Source organism: Erpetoichthys calabaricus, chromosome 11 (genome assembly GCF_900747795.2).
Source record: "Erpetoichthys calabaricus chromosome 11, fErpCal1.3, whole genome shotgun sequence".
NCBI classification, from domain to species: domain Eukaryota; kingdom Metazoa; phylum Chordata; class Cladistia; order Polypteriformes; family Polypteridae; genus Erpetoichthys; species Erpetoichthys calabaricus.
Window position 1 is genome coordinate 44,224,326 of NC_041404.2, and position 25,863 is coordinate 44,250,188.

Here is a 25,863-nt window from a genome sequence, read left to right on the forward strand (position 1 = left end):
TTATCTGACACACACACAGACAGACACACAGACATAATTCCAAAAATGGTATTTTTGGACTCGGAGGTCTAAAACGTTGAGATTCATTAAAATCTCGAAACTGAATTTTTGGATGATTCCAATACTTTCTCTATACTTTGTATACGAGAAAGTAACAAGAACTGAGCTGTGTGCAATGGTAACAGAATTGAATATCTATGTACTATAATAATAATAATAATAACAACATTTATTTGTATAGCACATTTTCATACAAAAAAGTACCTCAAAGTGCTTTACATAATGAAGAACAGTAAATAAAAAAAATATAACAACATAAGAAATTAAAATAAGACAACATTAGTTAACATAGAAAAAGAGTAAGGTCCGATGGCCAGGGTGGACAGAAAAAACAAAAAAAAAACTCCAGACGGCTGGAGAAAAAGATAAAATCTGCAGGGGTTCCAGGCCACGAGACCGCCCAGTCCCCTCTATAAAGAGAAGTGTGCTAGTTTTCTTGTTAAAATAGACTTGAATAACATGGCGGCAGCTGAGAAACAATGAGTTAGATAATTAAGCCTGTGTTAATGAACAGATGAAAAAAGTTGTGGTGGCAGGTCCAGGTTAAGAAGTCTTATAGCCTGTAAATAGAAGCTCCTCCTGAGCCTCTCTGTTCTGGCCATAATACTCCTAAACCATTTGCCTGATTTGAGCAGGTTGAACAGTTATTTACTCGGATGAAATGAGTCTCTGATGATCCTAGTTACACTGGTCCTGCATCTCCTGGTATAAATATCCTGCAGAGATGGTAGGTCAGATCTGGTACCGTTTCCGCCACCCGGGTCACTCTCTGTAGTTCCTTAAAGTCCCGTACACAGATGTTCCCAAACCAAGAGGTGACGTTCTGAGTCAAGAGGGTTTGTGTTATTATTGTGATATTGTTTGCGATTGACCTAAGCGTGCTCATCCACACTCGGGGTAATAATCTTTATGTTGAGCTGATCTGCATGAATGCAACTTGCTTTAAGATTACCTCATGTGGAATGGTAAAGAAGTGTGTTAATCTTCTTATAATCTCAAGTATTGTAAAATGCATTCAATGTTTGGTGGATAATTTGAAAAATGGTTGGTTGTGCAATACCCAAAATCATCACTATTGTAAAACTGCATTTCACATGTACTGGTACCAGTACTTTCCTTTTCTCATACAGTGCACAACTTCTCCAGATAGATGGAACTAACACATAACGTTCAAGAGTTTTTTCCATCTTTGTCAAATCGATATCTTTTTACTTGTTCATTGTTGTCCAACGTTTCCAAAACATTACAGTTTTCCCACGATGTGTGTGCCAATTTCTGCCTGAATGCCATCTTCAGCTCTCCTAAGTCCAAGTGAAGTTTGCAATAGTTTCCTAAATTACGAAAATTAATGAAGTGCTTTTCATCCTGCTCCTAGGAGTACGACCAAATTTGCATCACTCTGAGATTTTTTTGCCGCTTAAAACAGTTTTCCCATGCCGAGATTCTTGATAAATACAGGTCCAGCTCCAAATGAGAATTTGTCGCTGAACTTAACAAAGGCTGACCATTCACCATCATCATGCAAACTCAAAGAGCTTGAGCAGTTTTATAAAGAAGGATGGGGAGAAAATGGCAGTATGATGATGTGCAAACCTGATAGAGAAGGAGAGATCTGAGTGGACGGACTCAGGGCTATCATGGCTGTCAAAGCTGCATCTGGTACATAATGACTCAGCACAAATTGGACCTTCCAGATGAAGTGCACTAGAGTTAAGTGAAATCCCAGACAGGTGATCTCCAATGATCTAATTATGGAACTTCTATTAACAATTGCATACACCAGTGAAGATTTAGGTGCATCAATGTGATTGTAACTAATGCAATCAATTATTCTGAATTACTTTTACGGAGATCTGTTTTCATTCTGTCATTAGATTGTCCTTTTCTGTTGATCGATGTCAAAAAGCCAAATTAAATTCAATGCAATATGTGAAACCTACTAAGGGAGTGAATACTTTTTGTAGGCTCTGTAAAATTGGGTTTAGTGATTTCGCTAAGCACAAGTGGCAATGCATGAACCTACCACATCTGAAGCAGTAGTCATGTCTTGTCATCTGAGGATGTTCTATCTGTGTCCGCTGAGGAGTGGTGACTCTGAGGATAGGGATCTGTGCTGGCAATCAGAAGATTGCCGGTTTGAATCCTGTAAATGCCAGAAGTGACTCTACTCCATTGGGCCCTGCAATTGCTTTGTCCTGGGTATGACGTTAATCTGCATCCAGCCCTGCAAGCAGGTCCTCCAACTCACAGGGAAAAAACTTGGGGCTTGGTGGTCGGATTGGTACTCCAGCCACCGTAAAAAAAAAAAAAACCTCACACCATTCCAGTGTGCTACTAAGGTGTTACCCACTGTACTTAGGTCCCAATCCAGGTGGCTCAGTGTGTGGTGGGTGCAGCAACAAGCTATCAGCGCATGCTCTCAACCTCCTCCTCCTGAGTCTCCATCAAGCAGTACTGGTCCAGTTCTACAGAGCCATCATCAAGTCCATTCTGACCTCATCTATAACTGTCTGGTTTGGTTCTGCCTCTGTTCAGACTAAGACTAATCTGCAACACATCCTCAGAGCCTGTGAAAAGATCATAAACTGTAATTTACCTCACTGTAAACACTAGAGGGTGCCAGAGAGCACCCAGACACAACCTCACATATCACGTTTAAATAAAACCAGTTTAGTTTTACAAGTGCCTTCTGTAACAGGTGTCTGGTCACACTTACAGGTAATCTAACTTAGACACCATTTAAATATCCGACTACGCTACCCAGTTTTATTAAGAGACTGGGAACTCTTTAAATTTACTTGTAATATCACACAGGTTTCTTTAAATTGGGCGGTGAGTAAACACACAATGAAAGACACAACAGTAATTTCAGAAAAAAAACACAGTAAGTTCTATTACACAAGACAATATAAAGTACATTAAAAAGATAAACTAACATAACAAAAACTAAACATATCAGGAGCGAATTTCCTTTTTTAAAAAGGAAAACACACAGTTAGTGCCGGATTAACCAATAGGCACATGTAGCATATGCTACGGGCCCCGCAATTTCGGGGGCCCCCAAATGGTGGACCCAATATTTAATGAAAAAGTGTAGCATTGAAAAACTGGTCTTTAAAAATATTATCTTTACGTTTTTAAACTGTAAATTTCTTACACAACAAAACTTTAGGGGCCCAACACATAAAATCCATCCATCCATCCATTTTCCAACCCGCTGAATCCAAACACAGGGTCACGGGGGTCTACTGGAGCCAATCCCAGCCAACACAGGGCACAAGGCAGGAACCAATCCCGGGCAGGGTGCCAACCCACCGCAGGACACACACAAACACACCCACACACCAAGCACACACTAGCGGCAATTTAGAATCGCCAATCCACCTAACCTGCATGTCTTAGGACTGTGGGAGGAAACCCACGCAGACACGGGGAGAACATGCAAACTCCACGCAGGGAGGACCCGGGAAGCGAACCCAGTTCCCCAGGTCTCCCAACTGCGAGGCAGCAGCGCTACCCACTGCGCCACCATGCCGCCCACACATAAAATTCACATAAATATTATAAGATTCTTATTATAATCGAGAGTAAAATAATTATTTAGTCCGGTTTGAACTGTTCAGAATCTAAACTTCAGATGATGCAGACCAAAAGGGCCCCCAAATTTGAAATGTGCTACGGGCCCCCAAAGCTCTTAATCCGGCCTTGCACACAGTCCACACTCTAAAAGTCCGTTAAAAACAAGAATCGGAGGATACAACCTTCAGTGGTGCAGAGTCCAAGTTGCTCACTGTGTTACCCCAACACTTATTCGTTCAACTGTCCACGGATGCACTCTATTCACCAGACACTCGTTTCCCAACAGAAGTTTTGTCAAAACATTGAATCCCTGTCAGCGTCTCTTTGTCGTTCCTTTTTTTTCCCAACTCTGGGCTCCTTGTTTTGCTGTGACCTAGGCATGCCTCATTTCTCGTCTGCCAGCTTTGCTTGGTCCTTTCATGCGGCTTCCCTCTCTCGCTGGACCCACAGCCGGCGTCTCCTTGTGGAGCTGTCTCTTCCTCCCTGGAAGTGTTGCCGTTCTTGTTCCTCACGTCGTGCCAACCACGTACCCTTGTCTGCCTGCGAGCCCCTGTGCTCTGTCCAAATGTCTTGGCAGCGTTTTCTGTGGATTGTCCCCTCTGCCTTCTGCTGCCCAGGAGTTTAAATCTCCTTCAGTTCCTGCTGTTGTCAGTCCTGGACAATCAGTTTAATCAATGGCACATCTAAATTTCCTGGGTTTAACAATTAATGAAAACACAAGTTAACAAAAGGTATTGTTACCAACCATTAATGAGTACAGATCTGCTGATTAGAAACCAATATTTTGTCAAACATGTTAATTTCAGGTAAATACAGACATCCTCCAAGGAAGCAGCAGTTCTTTTATCACACGTGGTATTGTTTGTATACTCAACCAGCCAGACTTCAAAGCGGTGACTTCTTTGCAAGACAGCAAATACCTACACAGACAACCCTGACACAATCAGTAACTGGATTATCCAGGAAATCGAAAAACAAGGTCCCCTTCTGACACTTCCACAAGACTCTGACTCCCTGGATGAGGCTGAGCGGCTTCTTTTATCCCGGACCTGGGAGTATATTCGGTGCTAGAGAATTACCCAATGGAAGTACTTCTGAATCACATGGAAGTCCCATAAAGCAGGGATGAGGAATCCCTTTACCACACCCTGGCAGCCCCCACTGAACCTGACAAGGCTGTTCTTGAGGATTATAACATTCAGTGTGCCTTGCGGGTATCTGCTCAGGTACAACAGCTCTGGGAGGCTACGTCCTATTCTGCCAGAGGAGCCCATGGTCCTGCCGGGTTGTCTCCCCATGTCCTTCCTTTACACCATCTTCCCAGTATTGCTCCCGAGTACAACCCAGCCAGGATTCCAACATACCCACTGTCACATTGGCATCTTCTGCTTGTCTTTTGGGTGAAATAGGACAATCGTCATCCTGCCATCCTCAGGCTGGCAATCCATTTAATCAAGGAACCATACTCCATCCTGGCTGGGATGCCTGCCCATGTGCGGCATACATCCCATCACATTCAAGTCCAATATGAGTCCAGGGTAAAGAAGTGGGCTGCAAAGATCATTGCTGATCCCACTGACCCAGGGCACCACTTGTTCCAAAGATTTCTCTCCAGCAGACATCTTTGTGCAGTGAAAGCTAAAACAACATGTCATGTCAATAGTGCGGTTATTCTGACTGTTCAGGTCTGAGCTTCTACTCTGTATCTATGTATACCTGCACACTAGACTACCTGGACATTTTAATCCTACTGTCTTTTTATTTTTTGTATTGCCCTTGTGTGCTGCATCACATTTTTATCATTTTACATTTTATCTTATATTTCTCTTTTGAATTCTGTGTTGTCCTTGTATGTTGCACCAATAATATCAAGACAAATTCCCAGTACACAGAAATGTGCCTGAGCCATAAAGTGAATTCTGATTCTGATGTCATTTTCTAACCAACTTAACCAGGGTTACCAGGGGGGGAGCTGGTGCCTATCGCAGCAAACATAGGGCACAAGGCAAGAACAAACCCTGAACAGGGTGCCAGTCCATCACTGGGCAAACACACACACACACACGCACGCACGCACACACACACACACACACACACACACACACACACACACACACGCACGCACGCACACACACACACACACACACACACACACACACACACGCACGCACGCACACGCACGCACGCACACACACACACGCACACACACACACACACACACGCACACACACACACACACACACACAGCCACACATCAAACACAGAGCCATCAATTCATTTAACCTGCCTGCTTTTGGACTGTGGGAGGAAACCCACGCAGACAAAGTTAAAACTCTCAAGCTCCACACTCTAGGACCCCGGATGTGAACAACGCTACCACTATAAGCAGAACTAAAAAATAATTGATAATTGTGATTTGGGACCCTAATTGTGTTAGAATACATGCAGCTGATGTGGGGAGAGATCTTTCAGGGAGGGATTAAAGCAGGCCTGATCTATCACTTTCGGTTAGAGGCCATGAGTGAATAGAGCAGGTCCACTGTGGACAGATAGAAAAAGAAGAGCACAGTCCACATATAACATAAACTCAGATGGTAGTTACCCATACCCGGAAAGTTTCATAAAAAGGTCATTTCTTCTTCTTCTTTCGGCTGCCCCCATTAGGGGTCGCCACAACGGATCATCTTCTTCCATATCTTTCTGTCCTCTGCATCTTGTTCTTTAACACCCATCACCTGCATGTCCTCTCTCACCACATCCATAAACCTTCTCTTAGGCCTTCCTCTGTTCCTCTTGCCTGGCATCTCTATCTTTAACATCCTTCTCCCAATATACTCAGCATCTCTCCTCTGCACATGTCCAAACCAAAGCAATCTTGCCTCTCTGACCTTGTCTCCCAACCGTCCAACTTGAGCTGACCCTCTAACGTCCTCATTTCTAATGCTATCCGTCCTTGTCACACCCAATGCAAATCTTAGTATCTTTAACTCTGTTACCTCCAGTTCTGTCTCCTTCTTTCTGGTCAGTGCCACCGTCTCCAACCCATATAACATAGCTGGTCTCACTACCGTCCTGTAGTCCTTCCCTTTCACTCTTGCTGATACCCGTTTGTCACAAATTACTCTTGACACTCTTCTCCACCCGCTCCACCCTGCCTACATTCTCTTCTTCACCTCTATTCCACAATCCCCATTACTCTATACTGTAGATCCCAAGTATTTAAACTCATCAACCTTCGCCAACTCTACTCCTTGCATCCTCACCATTCCACTGACCTCCCTCTCATTCACATACTGTACATGTATTCTGTCTTGTTCCTGCTGACCTTCATTCGTCTCCTCTCTAGAGCAGATCTCTACCTCTCCAGGGTCTCCTCAACCTGCTCCCTACTCTCGCTACAGATCACAATGTCATCAGCAAACATCATAGTCCATGGGGACTCCTGTCTAAATTTGCAAAATGTGGGGTTATTAATAATGGTGAGTGACCTTCTAGAAACCAGAAGCTGTCTGCAAGAAAAATGCATTCTGCATCCTGAGGGACCAGATGTACAATCATCAGCATTCTCCACTAAAGAACTAGACTATGATTGTACATCTCTAATGGTTTCTCTTCGGCCTGGATCTGTATGTATCAATGATTATACCACAATGTATATTGAGAGTGAAAGCTGCATTTTAAAGCAAGTTAAATTTAAACAGTACTGTATATTGTGGCTGATGACCAGGGCCCTTACCCAGCCAGGACGTCTCCATAATGGAAGGACATGGGGGGGGGGGGGGGTTGACATGTACATGGCATTACCTCCACCTGAGTACTAGATGGCAGCCCCCTGGGTTGCAGCAGTGCAATTCCCACCAGGCATCATGGGAGCTGAACTTTGGCACAGCCCTGATGGGTGCCACGGCTGTCACCAGGTGATGCTGCAGATAATGTGGATCTCTATTTCATTGGGCTTCCACCTCACCTGGAAGTTCTTCTGGGCCATTTTAATGGACCACCGAGGTGCTCCTGGGTGCAGGATAAAAGGAGCCATGCTGCCACTGCTGTAAGATCCAGAGGCAGGAGTCAGAAGATGAAGTTTACTGGAGGAGAAGAGAAGGTAAATAGAGACAGAGACAGAGAAAAGAAGAAGAAAAGAAATTGATGTTTGCTTTATTTGTGCTGTGTTGCAAAGGTGGGGAATGGTTGGGGAAGTGTTTCCCACAGCTGAATAAAAAGGCTGTGTTGTGCTGAAATTGTGGATTGTGTCTGTCTGTGTTGGGTTTGGGGAGTTGGTGTGCTCCCTGCAGGCCATTTTATCTATCTATCTATCTATCTATCTATCTATCTATCTATCTATCTATCTATCTATCTATCTATCTATCTATCTATCTATCTATCTATCTATCTATCTATCTATCTATCTATCTATCTATCTATCTATCTATCTATCTATCTATCTATCTATCTATCTATCTATCTATCTATCTATCTATCTATATTGCATAGTTTACAGTCAAATAATGCAGAGTACACAACACGTGTTTCACCCTAATTCTGGGCTCATCAGATGTACACACTCACTGCACCCCCTCTCGGGGATCGAACCTAGGAAATCAGCGGCGACCCTCTTTATGTTGCGCCACGGCGTGTGGTTCATTTATTTGACAGCATGTAGATCGGGTAATTACATTCATGACATCTGTAGTCTGAATCACAATCTGATTGTATGGGTGGTTGCCTACCAGGTAACGCTTATGGTTATATATATTATCTTTTTGTGCCATATTTCTATGGTCTGATTATTTCCACTATGGTTACTGATTGGTTATATATACAGCTTCAAATATGCCATACTGCATGCACTTCAGAAGACGTTATCCACCTAAAGCTAAGCATGTTCAGGCCCAGCCAGTACTTACATTGGAGACCATCTAGGAAAAAAGTTTGGGTTGCTGCTAGATGAGGTGCTGGTGAGGCCAGCAGTGGGTGCATACCAAGTGGTCTGAAAGTGGATTCCAGTGCAGTAACAGGAGATATTCTGCTGTAAAAATGATGTTATCCTTCCAATGAAACATTTAATTGAGGTCCCTGGGCATCCTTTGTAAAGAGTAGGGTGTATCGCGATGTCCAAATTAGATTGCTCTACATGGCCTAGTCATTCTGGCCCCTTAATCATCCCTTTCCTCTAACTGGCTATTTCTTTCACGACTTCACTACCTAATAAATCATGTGTGGTGAACATACTGGTGCAAAAATGGTGGATGCCACACATTAGTGGTGGTTGAAGTGGCTGCCCACTTACTATAAAAAGTACTTTGAGTAGTGGGAAAAGCATTATTTAAATGGAAAGAATTATTATTTTCTATAAAGAACACAATCCCAGGGAGCAAGCGCCCCCCTGCTAGAGACAACCATCCAAGCAGAAATCACTCTAATTGTTTTAAAGAGACCTGCAAATCAGCCACGTTGCATGCATGGAGATACCAAATGGGTCCAAACCAATTAAAATTCCTTAACTGAACAAACATGCTGATACCACCTGGGGAAAAATCTGAGCACTGATCTCATTCACTGCATGCTGACCGTAGCCACATTTGCTTTTCTCTGGTGATGTGCTGATCGAGAGACCCCCGTCTACTGCAGGTGTTTCCTGACATAGCGTAAAATCTTTACTCCGTAGAGGTTTTCAAATAAATTCTCACTAGCAGACAAACAAAATGACTGGCACAGGGGTCTGGCGCTTCATATTTCACACTCTACTCAAGGTGATTGGGTGCTTGAGAGAAAGAACTGACATGAATACAGCAGGTCGTCAGAGCCACCCCCGGGGAAGTGACACTTCTGAGAGGACAGTGTGCACTTTTACCAAGTTAATGGCGCCCTCAGGTCAGTGAAAAGCCGAGCTTATTCTCTAGGCTGACAGGATGCATGAAGTCACACATATCTCTCGGTTCAGCAGTCCATCTTGTCTGACTGGCTGCTTTAAAGAGGAGTGACATACAAGCAGCTCCCCCTGGTGAAGCTCTTCTGTTTTTCCACTTTCAAATTCATTTTTATTACCCTCTTGTTTGTATTCTTCCAATTCTCTTCTGAAATGAAGGTTGTCCTGTTCTGGGTGTACATAAAATGCAAAAACAACAGAGTAGTACTAGGGTGTTGTGAAGTGTTAGCCATTATGGATATATAGTGAGACGTTAAGCAAAATGACACCTTTTATTGACTAACTGAAAAGATTACAATATTCAAGATTTCGAGGCAATGAGGCCTAAATCTTGCCTGAAGAAGGGGCCTGAGTTGCCTCGAAAGTTTACATATTGTAATCTTTTTTATTAGCTAATAAAAGGTGTCATTTTGCTTGACTTCTCACTAAAAGCAATACAGTAAAGCTTTCTGGCTCTCCTAATTGGGGCTGAGCGTTAATTGAATTAATTGAAATAGCTGACCCTTATGTCCGGAGTGGCTTACAAGTCACAAGTTGATGCTACACTTGTTTGCACATTTCTATGATGTGAACGAACAGAGGCACTCAAGGTCACAAAGGGTGTCAAGCTAAGCCTTGTGGGTTATGTTACAAAAGCATAGTCTGTCGCTTTTATGTTTAGACATTTATTCACAGAGCAAAGTCCTGGTGTGGAGTTTGCATGTTCTTATCATGTTTCCTTTGGGTTCTCCGGTTTCCTCCTGCTGACCAAAGACATGAAGGTTAGATGAATGGGCAATGCTAAATTGGTCGTTTGGTGTGTGGTTGTCAATGTCCGCCCTGCGATGCACTGGCACCCAGTCCAAGGTTTGTTCCTGTCTTGTGCTCTATACTAGCTGGGGTAGCTCCCCCTGCAAGCCTGCTCTGGATTAAATGGGTTAGAAAATAACACAACAAATTTTTAGGACCATAGTTCCTGGCTTGCGCCCTGTGTTGGCTGGGATTGGCTCCAGCAGACCCCTGTGTTAGAGTATAGCGGGTTGGACAATGACTGACAGTTCTAATACTGGGTATGTCTTTGTGTTATCGTCTATTTACCACTTACACTTGTCAAGTTCGTTATTGGATTGGTCTGCTCCCACACCCTAAATAATAACACATTCAAACATAGATACACACACTTAGACCCTAACCATAACAGTGCCCTACGAATGACACACACACAGCTGGCTAACTTTTAACACTTTAAACCACACAAGTGCTATAAGAATAACACAACTTTTCACTCTTTCAGCACTTCAAGAGACTTACTTATTATCGGCACGAATAACGTACGATGTTTTAAATAGATCTCAGACCTAAATATTACTTTTGGTCTCTAAAAAAATATTAAAACATACAAAGACTCAGCATCCTTGACTATAGGCCATTTATCAGCCAAGAATGCCTTACTTTACATACTGTTCCCTACTATTGGGTGGAGTTCACACCCTCAGCCTTAATAAACCTCACAGCACAGAGCGTATGGCAAACCTCCGGCTGCACCAGGTGCTCAAAGAAATCTACCTTATTATTTCAATCACTCTAGACATTAAGACAAAGCATAGAAAGATGAAAACTAGTTACTATTTATTAAAGAATGATAATGAGCAATAGAAAATAAGATCAATAGTAGAGTCTGGATAAAATAATCTTAAAACAAAGCTTACTGAAAGGAATCAGTGATGTCTAGGAGGAAAGCCCCAGGGCGGCATTTGATTTAGCAATCGATGTTCATGAAAATGCTATTTACTGACGATCGTATGAAAACTGGTCATACGTGTCTTTGTTTTCTTTTCTGACGTCGCCCTTTTGTCGTCGCTTTTTCTCTTCTTTCAAATGAAGCATATTTGTTACAAAGTTTCACGCCGTGGTTTCACAACACATGACTGTTGCTTGCACCTGATTGGCTGGCTGTCAATATATTGGATGAATTTTGCTCAAACTCTTTAATCTATTTTTCCCCAGATAATAAAGTTTTTTTGATGTTGCCTAAAACATCGCCATGTCCTTCTTTCCCAGGCTGTAAACCAAATTGTTGTCCCAGATGTCCATCCATAAAGTAATTAATATCCTCAGGTATCGGCTCAGTCTTCCTTTCCCAGGCTGTAAAACCATTTTAGCACTATGCTGTGAACAACTGTTATAAAAGTGAGGTGTGAGGGAAGAGGATATGCATTTTTTTTATTATAATGCCTATACAAGTGTTGGGATTGAGCAAAATGTAATAATAAAAATATAGAGAATTTGTAGGTTTTATACACCATAACAGTCTTCATTTAGCTCTCAAAACAGCCTCAGTTCTTCGTGGCATGGATTCCACAATACAGTATGCTGGAAACATTTCTTTGAGATTCTGATCCATGTTGACATGATAGCACCCTGCAGTTTCTGCAGATTTGCCAGCTGCGCATTCGTGCTACGAATCACCTGTTCTACCACATCCTAAAGGTGTTCTGTTGGATTCAGATCCATTGACAAGGAAGCTCATTGAACCCATTATCATATTCATGAAACCAGTTTGAGATGACTTTTACATTGTGACATGGTACATTATTATGCTGTAATTAGCCATTAGAAGATGGGCCAATTGTGGCCATGAAGGAATGTACACGATCACCAACAAAGCTCAAATAGGCCGTGGCATTCAAGCGATGATTGATTGGTATTAAAAGGCCAGAAATGTGCCACGAAACCATTCCCCAAACCATTACACCACCACCACCAGCCTGGACTGTTGACACAAAGCACATTGGATGCATGGATTTCTGCTGTTGGCTCCATTTTCTGACCCTACCAAATGTGTGCCTCAGCAGAAACTGAGGTTCATCAGACCAGCCTTCATTTTCCAGCCATCTAATGTTTAGTTTTAGTAAACCGATGCCCACTGCAGCCTCAGCTTTCTATTTTTGGCTGACAGGAGTGGAGCCCGACATTCTGTTGTTGTAGCTCATCTTTTACAGCACGAGTAATCCTCGGCTCTTATGCAAGATGCATCTATACAGTTGCCCAAGTTTCATCCGGGACTAACGCTTTTAGCACTGTTTGTAACGCTCAGGTCTAACGCTAAGGAGGGTAAAAAACAAACCAAGGATCTGAATCAAAGTCGGAATACAGTGCAGGATTTTGTAACCATACGGAGACAATTAACACAGAAAGATAAGGAACAGAAGAAGAATTCGTAACCAGAACTACCTAAGAAAAACGATCAATGAAGGGATTTTGTAAGGGAGTAATCTGAAATCTTAGACAATCAGGGAATGTACTACTGGTCTTTATACAGTTGTGCTGCTGAGTTTACACGCTCCTGTTCATCTTGCCTGGTAAGTGCATAGCGGCAATCAACAAAAATGTCGGTGCCCATAAAAGGACATTATGGCACCGTAGGATAATGTAATTCATTTTCAGCTCTTTGAAATAAAAAAAAAAGATATAACCAATAGATACAATACCCTAAAAACAATTATTATTAAAAAAAAAAATCCCAAGAACGGAAAGTTTTTTTTCCCTGCTGGAATGGTACACGCCAGCACATCTGAGCACTGGGTACAACTGTGTCACAGACCAAAGTCTGAATAAAGATGTTAAAAATATATTTGACAGTTGGCCTTCAAAAGCTTGAAAACAATATTTAAAACAATGACCAAAGAAATGATAGAAAAAGCTAACTTCCTGTGCACTGCAACTTTATTTTCAATTATCTCGAAGTGCATTTGAGGTATCTCAAAATGCGCTGTAGAATTTATTTTGACATATTGTATCCTGAATTCAGTTTCAGACAGCTGAAATGCTGCATGACATTTTTAGATATCTGAAATGCATTTTGAGTGATCTGTAAATGTGAGTTTGGCTTGCCGTAAACCAAGTTTGTTTGCCTTTTTACTCTAAAGTATCTGTGGAAGTTCTGATGATAGGACACGTCAAGTCGAGCACAACTCGTGAGAGTGAGCTTCTCTCTTATTTCAGTTGGAGTGCTAATGGTAGGGTGTCAAAGAAGAGGTCATACATTATAACTGTAGTCCATATTTGCTACACTAAGTGCCCAAAAATTTGTGAACACTGCTCCAAATTATTACGTTCAGGGGTTTCATTGCTAGGTGCATAAACACAAGCACATAGTCATGCAATCTCCATTGGAAGCAGAATGGGTCGTACTGAAGAACTCAGCGACTTTAAACGTGGCACGGTCATGCGATGCCAGCTTTGCCACAAGTCAGTATGTGAAATTTCCGTTCAGCTCAGCCCTGCCCCAGTCAACTGTAAGTGCTGTTATCGTGAAGTGAAAGAGTCAAGGAGCAACAACAGCTCAGCCACAAAGTGGTAGACCATGCAAACTCACAGAGCGAAGCCACCGAGTGCTGAAGTGCATAAAAATTGCCCATCATTTGTGGCATCACTTAGAAAAGAGTTCCAGCTTCTGGAAATAACATCTGCACATGAACTGTATGTTAGGACCTTCATGGAATAGGGTTTCCATTGCTAGGTAGCTGCACACAAACCTAGAAAAACTACACACAATGCCAACTGTTGTCTGGAGTTGTTCAAATATACCACCATTGGAGCAGTGGAAGTGTGTTCTCTAGACTGTTCTTGATCTGGCAGTCTGATGGACCGATCTGAGTTTGACAGATGCCAGAAGGACACATTCTGGACTGCCTAGTGCCTACTATAAAGTTTAGTAAGGGGAGGGACAATGGCCTGTTGTTTTTCACGTTTTGGGCCAGGTCCTTTAGTTCTAGTGAAGGTTACTGTTAATGCTACAGCAGACCAAGACATTTTGGACAATTGTGCACTTCTGAATTTGTGGTGACAATTTGGGGAAGGCCCAAAGATGTCTGTGCCCCTTGTGCATAAAGCCTGGTCCATAAAGACATGAAGGAACTCAAGTGGCCTACACAGGACTCTGACATCAACCCTTTTGAGAACAACTATGGGGTGAACTGGAGTACCGATTGTGGACCAGGTCTTCTCATTCAACATGTATACCTGGCGTCACAAATGCTCATTTTGTGCTGAAGTGGTACAAATTCCTCTAAGACACACTCCCAAAAACTTCTGGAAAGCCTTCCCGGGAAGTGTGGAGGCTGTTATTAGCTGGAAAGGGGGACCATGGGTTTTGGAATGGAATGTCCAACAAACTCATAGTCATGATGGTCAGGCGTCCAAAGACATTTGGCCATATAGTGTACATCAATGAGAACATGCCCCCTAAATGTCTTTCTAGGCTTTTGCCTAAATCATCAAATGTTATAGTAATAAATATTAGTGAAAGATACAACAAAGTCCTTTATCTTAATCTCCGACTCTATCCTGTTGATATTTCTTTTTGCTCAATAAAATAATGAACATTAATTCGACTTCTGGTAATGATGTCAAAGTGTGTGTCATGAGTGACATCAACAAGTGTATCGTGGCATCAATAAGGGTGTTGTGAGAGACCTTAGAAGATGTGACTGCAGTTGAACCCTTCTCAAAGAAGAAGCTCTCCCTGGTTTGAAGGAAACGTAGGGTTTATCAGTTTTAGGGAAGGTTTTGTAAAGCTGGATTTACCTTCACTGGGGTTTATTGCCAAAACTATAGTGGCTAAGAAGAAAGCGTAGATGCCCCATAGGATGGTTGGGTGTCCTGCCCAGGATGGAGGTAGAGTCCTTACCCAGCTGAGATGCCACAATAGAAGGAAGGAATAAATCCTGCCCTGGGTGGGAAGATCACAGGAACTGGCCGGAGAGCAGAGCAAGGAGCAGTTCATTCCTCACTTTAATAGGAATCATACAGAATCCCAGTTTGAGCTGCATGAAAGTTGGAGTCTGGAGGAGAAGCTCTGTAGGGATCCCTGGCAGACGATAGAGGGTGCTGCCGGGGGAGGATCTCCGTGGCTTCCTCATAACCCAGAACTGCTTACCAACTAGCTACATCACATCACTGGAAGTACTCTCAGGGTCCTCAATAAAAGAGACCACTTTGTCTTATCCAGGCGATTCAGAGCTGGGAGCGGATAAGATAGGCAACCCTTGTCTTGAGGAGTAGCAGAGCGGTGTAGAGAGCTGGTGAGAGGGAGAAAGAAGGAGAAACACCTATTGTTGGTACAATGTATTCTTTAGTAAAACCCCTTTATTTGAACCCGGGAGTTTGTTTTGTGTGATCGTGTTTGGGGTTCGGGATTCGGTGGCACCCCTAGCCTTCACAAATGATAACACCTGGTGCCCCCAGACCAAGGTGGTCCTTTCAATGACTAATATGTCTACAGTATTATTTGTATTCTTGTATAATGGTGGCAAAATTGAAGTCTGAGTCCTGCGCTGCCATCAGCTCAGGGGCAGAATGCCAGGAACATTTTTCAGTGGAATAAACAGCAAAGTGAGCGATCCCAGAAAGGCCATTTGCGAGCGGCTCAGCGTGCTTTTTATTGAGAGGCTCTTCACATCCATTATCTTAATTGACAGCACGTAGTCCAGTGCACGCTGGTGCAGGGAGTCGGCTTTGCGATTGCAGCTTTGGTAAATTGCATAATGTGTCGTTGTGTGCCATTGAGAGTGCTTGAGAGCCTTGTGTTTGTCTTTTATTTATTTATTTACTTATTGTGAAGTGATAGAATTTAAAAACATGTTCCTGTGTCTGCTGGCAAGGAGAAAGTGCTTAATGGATTTTGTGGGGAGAGGAAAAAAAACGCAGCAGCCATTTCTCGCTCTCTCCAATTCCGTCAAGCGATCACAGACATTGGCCGCTTATGGCAGCTGTACTTCTGTAAATAATGGAGACAATCTTATGTACTCCAGGTCATGCTGAGGTGAGACATGGAGACACAATCAGAGACAGTGGTTGGCATATAGGAGTAGGGACAAATTGTAGCAGATATTTCTGTCCACTTTAATACCTGCTTAACCTAATTATAGGACTGTGAATTCCTGGAGGCTACCCATATAGCATCTGAAATGGACACCCGTCCTCTGTAGGAGACGCACAGAATTTGCTTACTTCTCACAGGTGATGTTTCATATACAACATATCCCCTTTGGATTCTGGGGATGTAAACATCCTTTGCAGAATGCACAAAGCAGCTGTCTTAGCAGTTTGAACAAACCAGAGCTTTCTCAACTTCTAATTTGGCTTCTGACTGTGAGGGTGGCTCCTCTTCAAACTCGCACGTTCCATATGAGCCTCATTATGCATACTCTGTCTCTGGGTCAGTTAATAGTGTTGAATTATCTTAACAAGCAGGGCCACAGAATGCGGAAGTAGACAGCTTCTTTCTATATATTGTGAGGGACAACTAGGAACCTTACTTGACTGGGATGCCCAAAACCTGGAAGGACATTGGGAGACAGTTTGGACAGGCCTTTGTCTCCTCCGGCAGGGTTGATAGAGTCCCCCCTCAGTTACAGCATTGCCACAGATTCCTACAGGGCTTCTTGGGAAAGGAAGTTTGTCAACTCAGCCCTGTTGGGTGCTGTGGGTGCTGCCAGGGCGTGCTGAGGGTACTGGCGAGCCCAACTTTGTCGGGCTCTCACCTCAACTGGAAGTGCTTCTGAGCCACAGCTTTGGGACACCAGAAGTACTTCCGGGTGTTACATAAAAGGAGCCACCTACCTCAACTCTGGGAGCCAGAGTCTGGAGAAGGAGGAGGACGAAGCTTGCTGTGAGGAGCGGAGAAGACTGGGATAGGAAGACCCTGATGACAGAGTTACAGAGAGAGCTACTGTTTTTATAATTGTAATTGTGGTGATGGTGTGGGAAGCTCTTACCTATAAGAGTTTACACAATAAAATCCTTATTCATTAGCAACTTGTGTTCCACCCTGTGTTATGTTGGGAGTTTGGGGAGCTGCAGTGCCCCCTAGGGACCACAATATATATATATATATATATATATATATATATATATATATATATATATATATATATATATATATATATATATATATATATATATATATGTATATAACACAAACAGGCTCAAACACAAGTTAATAAGGCAAAAGAGTCTTAATTTGTGGGAAACACTTTCTCTATAAGCATTTCCCACCACAGCCACAATATAAATAACACAAAAGCACAATTATAATTCTTTTCTTCCTTCGCTCTCTGTCACTGCCACCTCTTCCATGCCTTCTCACAAGCTTTGTCCTCCTCCTCCCAACTGGGGCTCCTTGATGTGAGGCAGGAAGCTCCTTTTATCTAATCCCCGGAAGTGCTTCCGGTGATACCCGAAGCACTTCGGGGTGAGGTTGGAGCCCTACAGAATATTGACTCCCAAATCCTGCAGCTTCCTCTGGCGGCCCACATGGGACCCAACAAGTCTGTCCTCAGGGACTATAATACCCAGCAAGACTTGTGGGCACCCATGCAGGAATCCAAGCCTGGGCTTGCTGCCATCTACCATGCTGGGGGAGACCAAGCCCTGCGAAAGCAGACTCCCCCTGTCCTTCCACCTCAAGGGCATCCCTCACTATATATATATATATATATATATATATATATATATATATATATATATATATATATATATATATATATATATATATATATATATATATATATATATATATATATATAATAAAATATATATACATACAGTGGATTCAGAAAATGTTCAGACTCCTTCACCTGTTTCACATTTTCTTATGTTGCAGCCTTAAGCTAAATTCCTTCAAGTTAATTTTTCCCTACATCAAATAACAGTCAAAACCCTGGAATGACAAGGTGGAAACAGGATTTTAGAAATATTTGCAAATTTATTAAAAATAAAAAACTGAAATATAACATTGGCACAGATATTCTGACCCTTTGCTTTGATGCTTGAAATTTGGCTCGGTTGGAATATGGTTGATCAATCACATTCTATTGATCGTCATTGAGATGTTTGTACACTTTGTTTGGAGTCCACCTACGGTCAGTTCAGTTGATTATGCCTGAGTTTACAGCAGAAGGCACCCACCTGTTTTTTTAGAGGCTCCATAGCTGACAGTGCGTATCAGAGCAAAACACAAACCATGAAGTTGGAGAAATTGCCTGCCTGCTCAGAGACAGGATTGCATTCAGGTACAGGTCAGAGGAAGGCATCAGAAACATTTCAGCAGCATTATAGGTTCCCAAGAGCTCTGTGTCTTCCAAAATTCTTAAAAAGAAGAGGTTTGGAACAACCAAGACTCTTCATAGACCTGGCCACACGGCCAAAGTAAGCAATCATGGGAAGAAGGGCCATGGAAAGAGAGGTGACCAAGAACCTGATTGTCACTCTGGCTAAGCTCCAGAGAATCTGTGTGGAGGTGTGAGAAACTTCCATAAGGACAACCATGACAGGAGCATTCCAACGATTTTGTCTTTATGACAGAGTGGCCATACAGAAGCCTCTCCTTTGTAAAAGATGCATGGAAGCCCACTTGGACTTTGCAGAAATTCACTTGAAGGACTCTTATACAGCAAGATGCATTTATTTATTTACTGAAAAATTTTAATTACTGTACAGTGACATTTTTAATATTTGCTTTTTAATAAACACCCACTTTGGCCTTAACCCCTGTTGTTGTCTCCTCACTTGCCATAGTCAATCTCTGTTCATGAACTACAAGATGTCCCAACAGTGGTTGGTGTCCATTGGCTGCAGGCACGGGGCTTCACAGATGACCAAAGATTTGTGCATGGTCCAATCAAAACACAGTACTCTCCAGAGCCCACCCTGTCAACATTGGCGAGTAAAAATCACAGCTTTCATTTCAAGCTGTACTTCATGTTGTGTGTCACCGAAATAAATAAACGAATAAACAATTGAATAAATCTAACCAGAAATAAGCCGCAAAAACATATTTCATGACACATTTAATTATTTATGCTCAAATATCATTGTGTTTTTATTTATTCATTGTTACATTTTACACTGCATATATTTATTTGCATATTTATTTCATTTGGTCTGAAATATTCCTCCATTGATGTTCACAATTAAAAGGCTCCCTGTAAAATTAAGATGTCTGCCTAAATATTTATTTCACTTTAAATTACATGTAATTATTACTTTTTCAATGTTTATATACTTTGCCACTACTTTATTAAAAGTGAGATACCACACTAAATTGAACTTCTGGAGGGCTGCAATGGCTGCCGGGGTTTATTGCAAAGCTATTTCTAAATGCAAAGTGAAATCTTTTCTTAATTTGGGATCCTTTTGCTGCATATCTGAGCTCAGAAGGTGAAAAATAAATAAAATAGTGCATTTAAATTTAGCTTTTGGTGGTCTAGAGGGTGGCACTTTTGCAACATCCTGGGGTCAAATCCTTCATCTGGTTGTTTTCTCTGTGGTGTATGGAGTTTGTAAAATTCTCCCCGTGTCTTGATGGCTTTTAAGCCCAGATGACAAAAAATGAGAAGGTAAGCCGACTGCTGATTAGTGCCATACAAATGGATGGCATTTTGTCTGAATATTTCATATAAAATTAAATAGATAAATGCATTGTGCAAAAAATGAATAATAATAAAATGATTAGTCACCATGAATAATTAAATGTGTCACATATGTTTTTTCATTACCTATTTCTTTATGGATTTCTTTAATTCTTTCTTCATTTATTTATTTCAGAGACACCATATTGTGATCCTCTCTCATAACCTGACCAAAATAGTGTTATTCCTCCAAACATAGCCATGGAAACAGGGCTGGGACCCCCAACCTGTCCAGAGGAGGTGCACAAGAAGGCAGCCTAGCCTCCACTAAATTGGCTGGCTTTGGCCTACACCGGAGCAAAAGGAGCTTTTAACTTTAAAGTTCAGAAACATGCTAAGAAATCTCAGTAATTCAAAATGTCTGTAAAGGGAAAGGAGGAAAACTATGATAGACCTTTAGTCCTTCAAAGAATCTTTATAAATAAAAAAATTTTGAACAAACAGAATACAAAAGGATCAAAAAAGGAGACAAAAAAATGTTGTCAAGCAGGCAATCCAATAAACACCAAATTCAAATCACACTCCTTAACCTCCTTAGCTTTAACCTCATAAGCATTATATATTTTTCGAAAAAACACGTAAAAAATATCATATTTTTTGGCACGAAAAATGACATTTTTATTAAATCTCATCTTTCTACTGAAAAACTTGCAAAGCATGGAAAGTACAAAGTCAGTAGTGTAAAAAGTAGAATAATGATACAAATAATAACAATAATAATAAATAATATGGTATATAATGTCAAAAACATGCAAAACACTAAAAGCACAAAGTCAGAAGTGTAAAAAGTATAATAATAATGATGATGATGATGATGATGCTAATACTGTATGCACAGTCATTTACCCAACACTGTTCAGCGTAATGGTTCGTCTTAACGATTGTTTTGATCACTTCATCAACTAGAAAGTACTGTAAGTAGCAGATCTTTCCTGTCAACGTTCACTTTTATTCTTGGCTGCCCCTCAAAATTAAAATGAGGTGGTACTGCTTTATTTGAAGCAGGGTGAACAGAAAGCCAAAAACAATTAAGTGTCATTTCCGGATTCATCAGAATCACTTTTGGTTTCACAGTCCATTTCAAATCCGCCGTCTGAAGACAGATTCACTTTGTCGTGACAGCTGATGAGAGGCTCCTCAAACATCATCTGGGCTGTTGAAAAACGTTTCTTATGAGACATCCATCCATCCATTTTCCAACCCGCTGAATCCGAACACAGGGTCACGGGGGTCCGCTGGAGCCAATCCCAGCCAACACAGGGCACAAGGCAGGGAACCAATCCTGGGCAGGGTGCCAACCCACCGCAGGACACACACAAACACACCCACACACCAAGCACACACTAGGGCCAATTTAGAATCGCCAATCCACCTAATCTGCATGTCTTTGGACTGTGGGAGGAAACCGGAGCGCCCGGAGGAAACCCACGCAGACACGGGGAGAACATGCAAACTCCACGCAGGGAGGACCCGGGAATCGAACCCAGGTCCCCAGGTGTCCCAACTGCGAGGCAGCAGCGCTACCCACTGCGCCACCGTGCCGCCCTCTTATGAGACACCATTATGTTATTACAAAGACGCGCCTACACCATTGCCAAGGTAACTCTCGGGAATAACCTTACATAAGACCCGTCTATACCGTTGCCCAAGTCACGCTCAGGACTAATGCTGTTAGCACTTTTTCAGCCCGAGTAATCCCCAGGTCTAACGCTCACATGAGATGCGTCTATACTGTTGCATGAGTGACAATCAGGGCTAATGCTTTTAGCACTATTTTCTCAGGGCCTAACACTAGAGATCTTTAACAAAATTCTTAATTCAGAAGAAAAAGGTCAAAGTAAGCCAGAAATGCAGAGAGGAAAACAAAACTCACAATGAGAAGCCATCTCCACCAGAACACATTCTAAATGAATTGGTGAATTGGTGATGCTAATTGGCCCTGTTGTGTACTGGTGTGTGTGTAAGTGTTTATCCCAAGGTGAAGTGTCGCCCTGCCTTGCACTTGATGCTTCTTGAGATAGGCTTCTGCAACCCTACTCAGGATAAAGTGGGATAATAAAATAGTATGTTATGAAGAGATAGCAAAGTCTGGATGTATGTAGCCTCAGAACGCTTACTGATAATCATCAATGTCAAAGGTTGGTGCCGTCCTGGCCTACTTTTTGATTCAATTTTTTGAGTGATGCATGTTCTCCGATGTCCTGATGAAATGTCCTCTCACTTTCTGATGTGTCTCGGTCTCTGACGTTGCCCTCCCTGTCTCTTGTCATTCTCTTGTTATTTATGTCAAAAATGAGTTGGGAGATATTACACCAGGGCCGGATTTTCCTATAGGCTAACTAGGCTTCAGCCTAGGGCCTCAAGATCAAGAGGGGCCTACATTCAAATTGTTAGCAAAATTTTATTATCTCTCATGTAATTTACAAACTTAAAAATGGAAGGTGAAAGGGCCTCATAAGTGGAATAGCCTAGGGCCTCTTTTCATATAAATCCGGCCCTGTATTACACACATATGATGGGTTAGCTATCTTGGTGATGGATGACTCTGCCCAAAAAGCCTTGATCCTTGTGCTCATCTGTGCAGTCTCATAGTGTCTCCCATTCTTTTACTATTAATTAAACGGTCTGAACATATAAAACCATCATAAAATGTCTTGGATAACAAGACACATGCGTTAAAGTTCTAAACTATTGATAAATTATTGGTCGCAAGAAGACAGAATGTACAAGTTTTGATCAAAAGGAAGAAAAATGCAGATGTAATTAGATAAGTTGCCTTCTAGGGTCCTGTAAATGCTTTTGTAATTATTTATGTCCTTTATAGTTCTAAAAACTGACAACTTTCTTCCTTCCAGGACACCCACCTTGTTCCATAGTGCAATGTGTAAACACAACCCTCGGCATAGGTAGTTAAACCCAGGATGCCAGAGGCTGCCAAATGTTTACTGTTAAAAATCCCAGACTGAGTCTATTAACAGAGGAATTATAAGTAAACTAGCAGTGACTGCAGCCATCCAGTAGTGGAGCTTGAGACCCCTGTGCCACAGGGTCTACAATGGATTTTTAAATATGAAAGAGTCTCATTGCTGATGGGGGTCTTCCTGTTTTTTTAATGTTACTGATTTATGCTTTCCTTATTTTTTTCCCTTTGAAGGTATCAGATTCACACTGGACTCCAGCATTCCATCATTCGGCCTCGCCAGCCCAACTGCCTGCCCCTAGAACAGGTGACCCTTCCACAGAAGCTGCAGGAGGCAGGCTACACCACTCACATGGTAGGAAAGTGGCACCTGGGCTTTTACAAGAAAGAGTGCTTGCCCACACGGCGAGGGTTTGACTCCTACTTTGGCTCCCTTACGGGCAGTGTGGACTACTACTCGTATGATTCCTGTGATGGGCCGGGCATGTGTGGCTATGACTTGCATGAAGGCGAGACAGTGGCGTGGGAGCAGAGTGGCAAATATTCGACTCACCTCTACACTCAGCGGGTTAAGAAAATCCTAGCAACCCATGACCCTCGTCAGCCAATCTTCATCTTCTTATCTTTCCAGGCAGTGCACACTCCGCTTCAGCCCCCTAAAGAGTACATCGACAAGTACAAAGACATGGGAAGCGTGGTACGGCGTAAGTACGCAGCTATGGTGTCCTGCATGGATGAAGCTGTCAAAAATGTGACCTATTCACTCCGCAAGTATGGCTATTACCAAAATAGTGTCATTATTTTCTCCACTGACAATGGTGGCCACCCCTTCTCTGGGGGCAGCAACTGGCCTCTACGGGGGCGCAAAGGAACATACTGGGAAGGTGGGGTTAGGGGCCTCGGATTTGTGCACAGCCCTCTTTTGAAACGCAGGAGGCGGGTGAGCAAAGCCTTGGTGCACATCACAGACTGGTATCCCACTTTGGTCAGCCTGGCAGGAGGGAACATTTCTGACTCTGAAGGGCTTGATGGCTTTAACGTGTGGCCAGCTATCAGTGAGGGCAAAGAGTCACCACGCATAGAGATCCTACACAACATTGATCCACTATATAACCATGCCAGATCAGGATCCTGGGAGAAAGGCTACTACCTGTGGAACACCGCGGTGCAAGCGTCCATTCGCTTTGGGGACTGGAAACTGCTGACAGGCGATCCTGGCTACAGTGACTGGATTCCACCCCAGACTCTGTCTGACTTTCCTGGGAGCTGGTGGAACCTGGAGAGGCGCACAGATATTTTGAAGAAATCCGTCTGGCTCTTCAACATCACTGCTGACCCCTATGAGCGTTACGACATCTCAGAGCAACATGCTGATGTAGTGCGGAAGCTGCTAGCCCGACTGGCCTACCACAATAGAACTGCCATCCCAGTCCGCTACCCTGCTGATGACCCACGGGCAAACCCAGAACTGAACGGGGGTGCCTGGGGACCATGGGTTGGTGACGAGGAAGATGACCACTGGGATGATATTGTATGGATGAAGAGCAAATCCAGAAAGAAATGTAAGCAGTGCAAACTGAAGCCCTACTTTAGAAAAATGAACTCCAGGATAATGTCCAACAGAATATGAGCACCACAGATGCCACCACGTTGGGCGTTACCGTGGGGGGGCACAATGTGCACAATATTCTTCAGTGACGACAGCACCGAGGCACAATCAACACGAAATTTTCATGAAGCTGGAGTGCTTTGATAAAATCCTTCGATAAAGAGATCTTTTTAGAAAATAACTGAAATATACTGCAGCATCCTTATTTGTTCATTCTTAAAGGGCACTTGAAGTTAAAATAAAAAAAAGGAGTAATTTCCTGAATATTGGCACAAACGTATTTCCGCAATGAGAAATTTAGTCCAACAATGCGCATAAAGACAATGCAGTAAACGATGTTGCTTCTGTTTTGTAAAAATGGGCTCCTTATACCCTAGAGCAGGGTTTCTTTATTATTTTTGTGTCTTTCAGACTTTCCCTGTTCAATACCTGGATGACCTGGACGATCGTTCCCCCTTGGACAACTGTGAAGGGGGTTAATTGAGGACGATCATCCACGATTCTCCAAGAGACCTCGTCTCTGGTTCTGATGATCATCCTCAGTTCTCCAAGGGGGACCCCCTTGTCCATTGGTTAACTGTTTTCCACTAGGAGGCGCTAGCTCTCTGAAAATACGTTCGTTTTGCAATTGTGGCTTCTTAAGTAACCTGAACCTAAATAGATATATTATAAAGAGGTGATATCCCTCCCTTAGTGATACGGCGGTAAGAAATCACGTAAGAGAAAATAACTTAGCTTGCTTTAATGACGGTTTACGCGGCATAACCGACGGACAGATGGGAGATAACGTCATTCGATCCTGAAAATCCTTCCAACGCAGAGACGAAAATGGCAGACTCTACTCAAGGTCTTGTCATGGCTTCCTTTCTGTTATGCCACGTAATTAATATCCATTTATGATCAGGTTTCTTAAGATGCCACAATTGCTAAACAAACGGATTTCCAGGGAGCTAGCACCCCCTAGTGGAAAACATTAACCAACCCACCAAGACCAACTTCACAAAGCATCTACAAGCCATCACCATTAAATACAGCATTAACTCGCAATCCAACGGCAGCAACTCACGACTCATAGTTTAAGAAACCCTGCCCTATAGACAGTTTAGTAAAGAGATGAGTGGAGCCCTAAAAGAAAGCTGGAAACTTAAGAAGCTTTCATAAAAGCAACAGATAACAGTAATAATGTGAAAACTATGTGTTTGTTTGTATGGGGGTCAATATTTTTCTATTTTCAAACTCAATACAAATAATCAATGAAACTGCCTCAGCGAGGGTGCTAGTCGCTGAGAAAGCCGCTTATTTCATTATACTGTGA

The 25,863-nt window shown here is 42.5% G+C and overlaps 1 protein-coding gene across 1 annotated transcript in view; it reads left to right on the top strand.

Moving 5' to 3' along the window:
* arsib (arylsulfatase family, member Ib) overlaps positions 1 to 25,247 on the top strand; it is an 85,475-nt gene extending 60,228 nt beyond the window's left edge. Inside the window, exon 2 of the mRNA XM_028813037.2 lies at positions 23,174 to 25,247. Coding sequence (XP_028668870.1) covers positions 23,174 to 24,569 — 1,396 coding nt within the window. The 3' untranslated portion in view covers positions 24,570 to 25,247. The remainder of the gene's footprint in view (positions 1 to 23,173) is intronic.
* Positions 25,248 to 25,863: the final 616 nt, after the last annotated feature.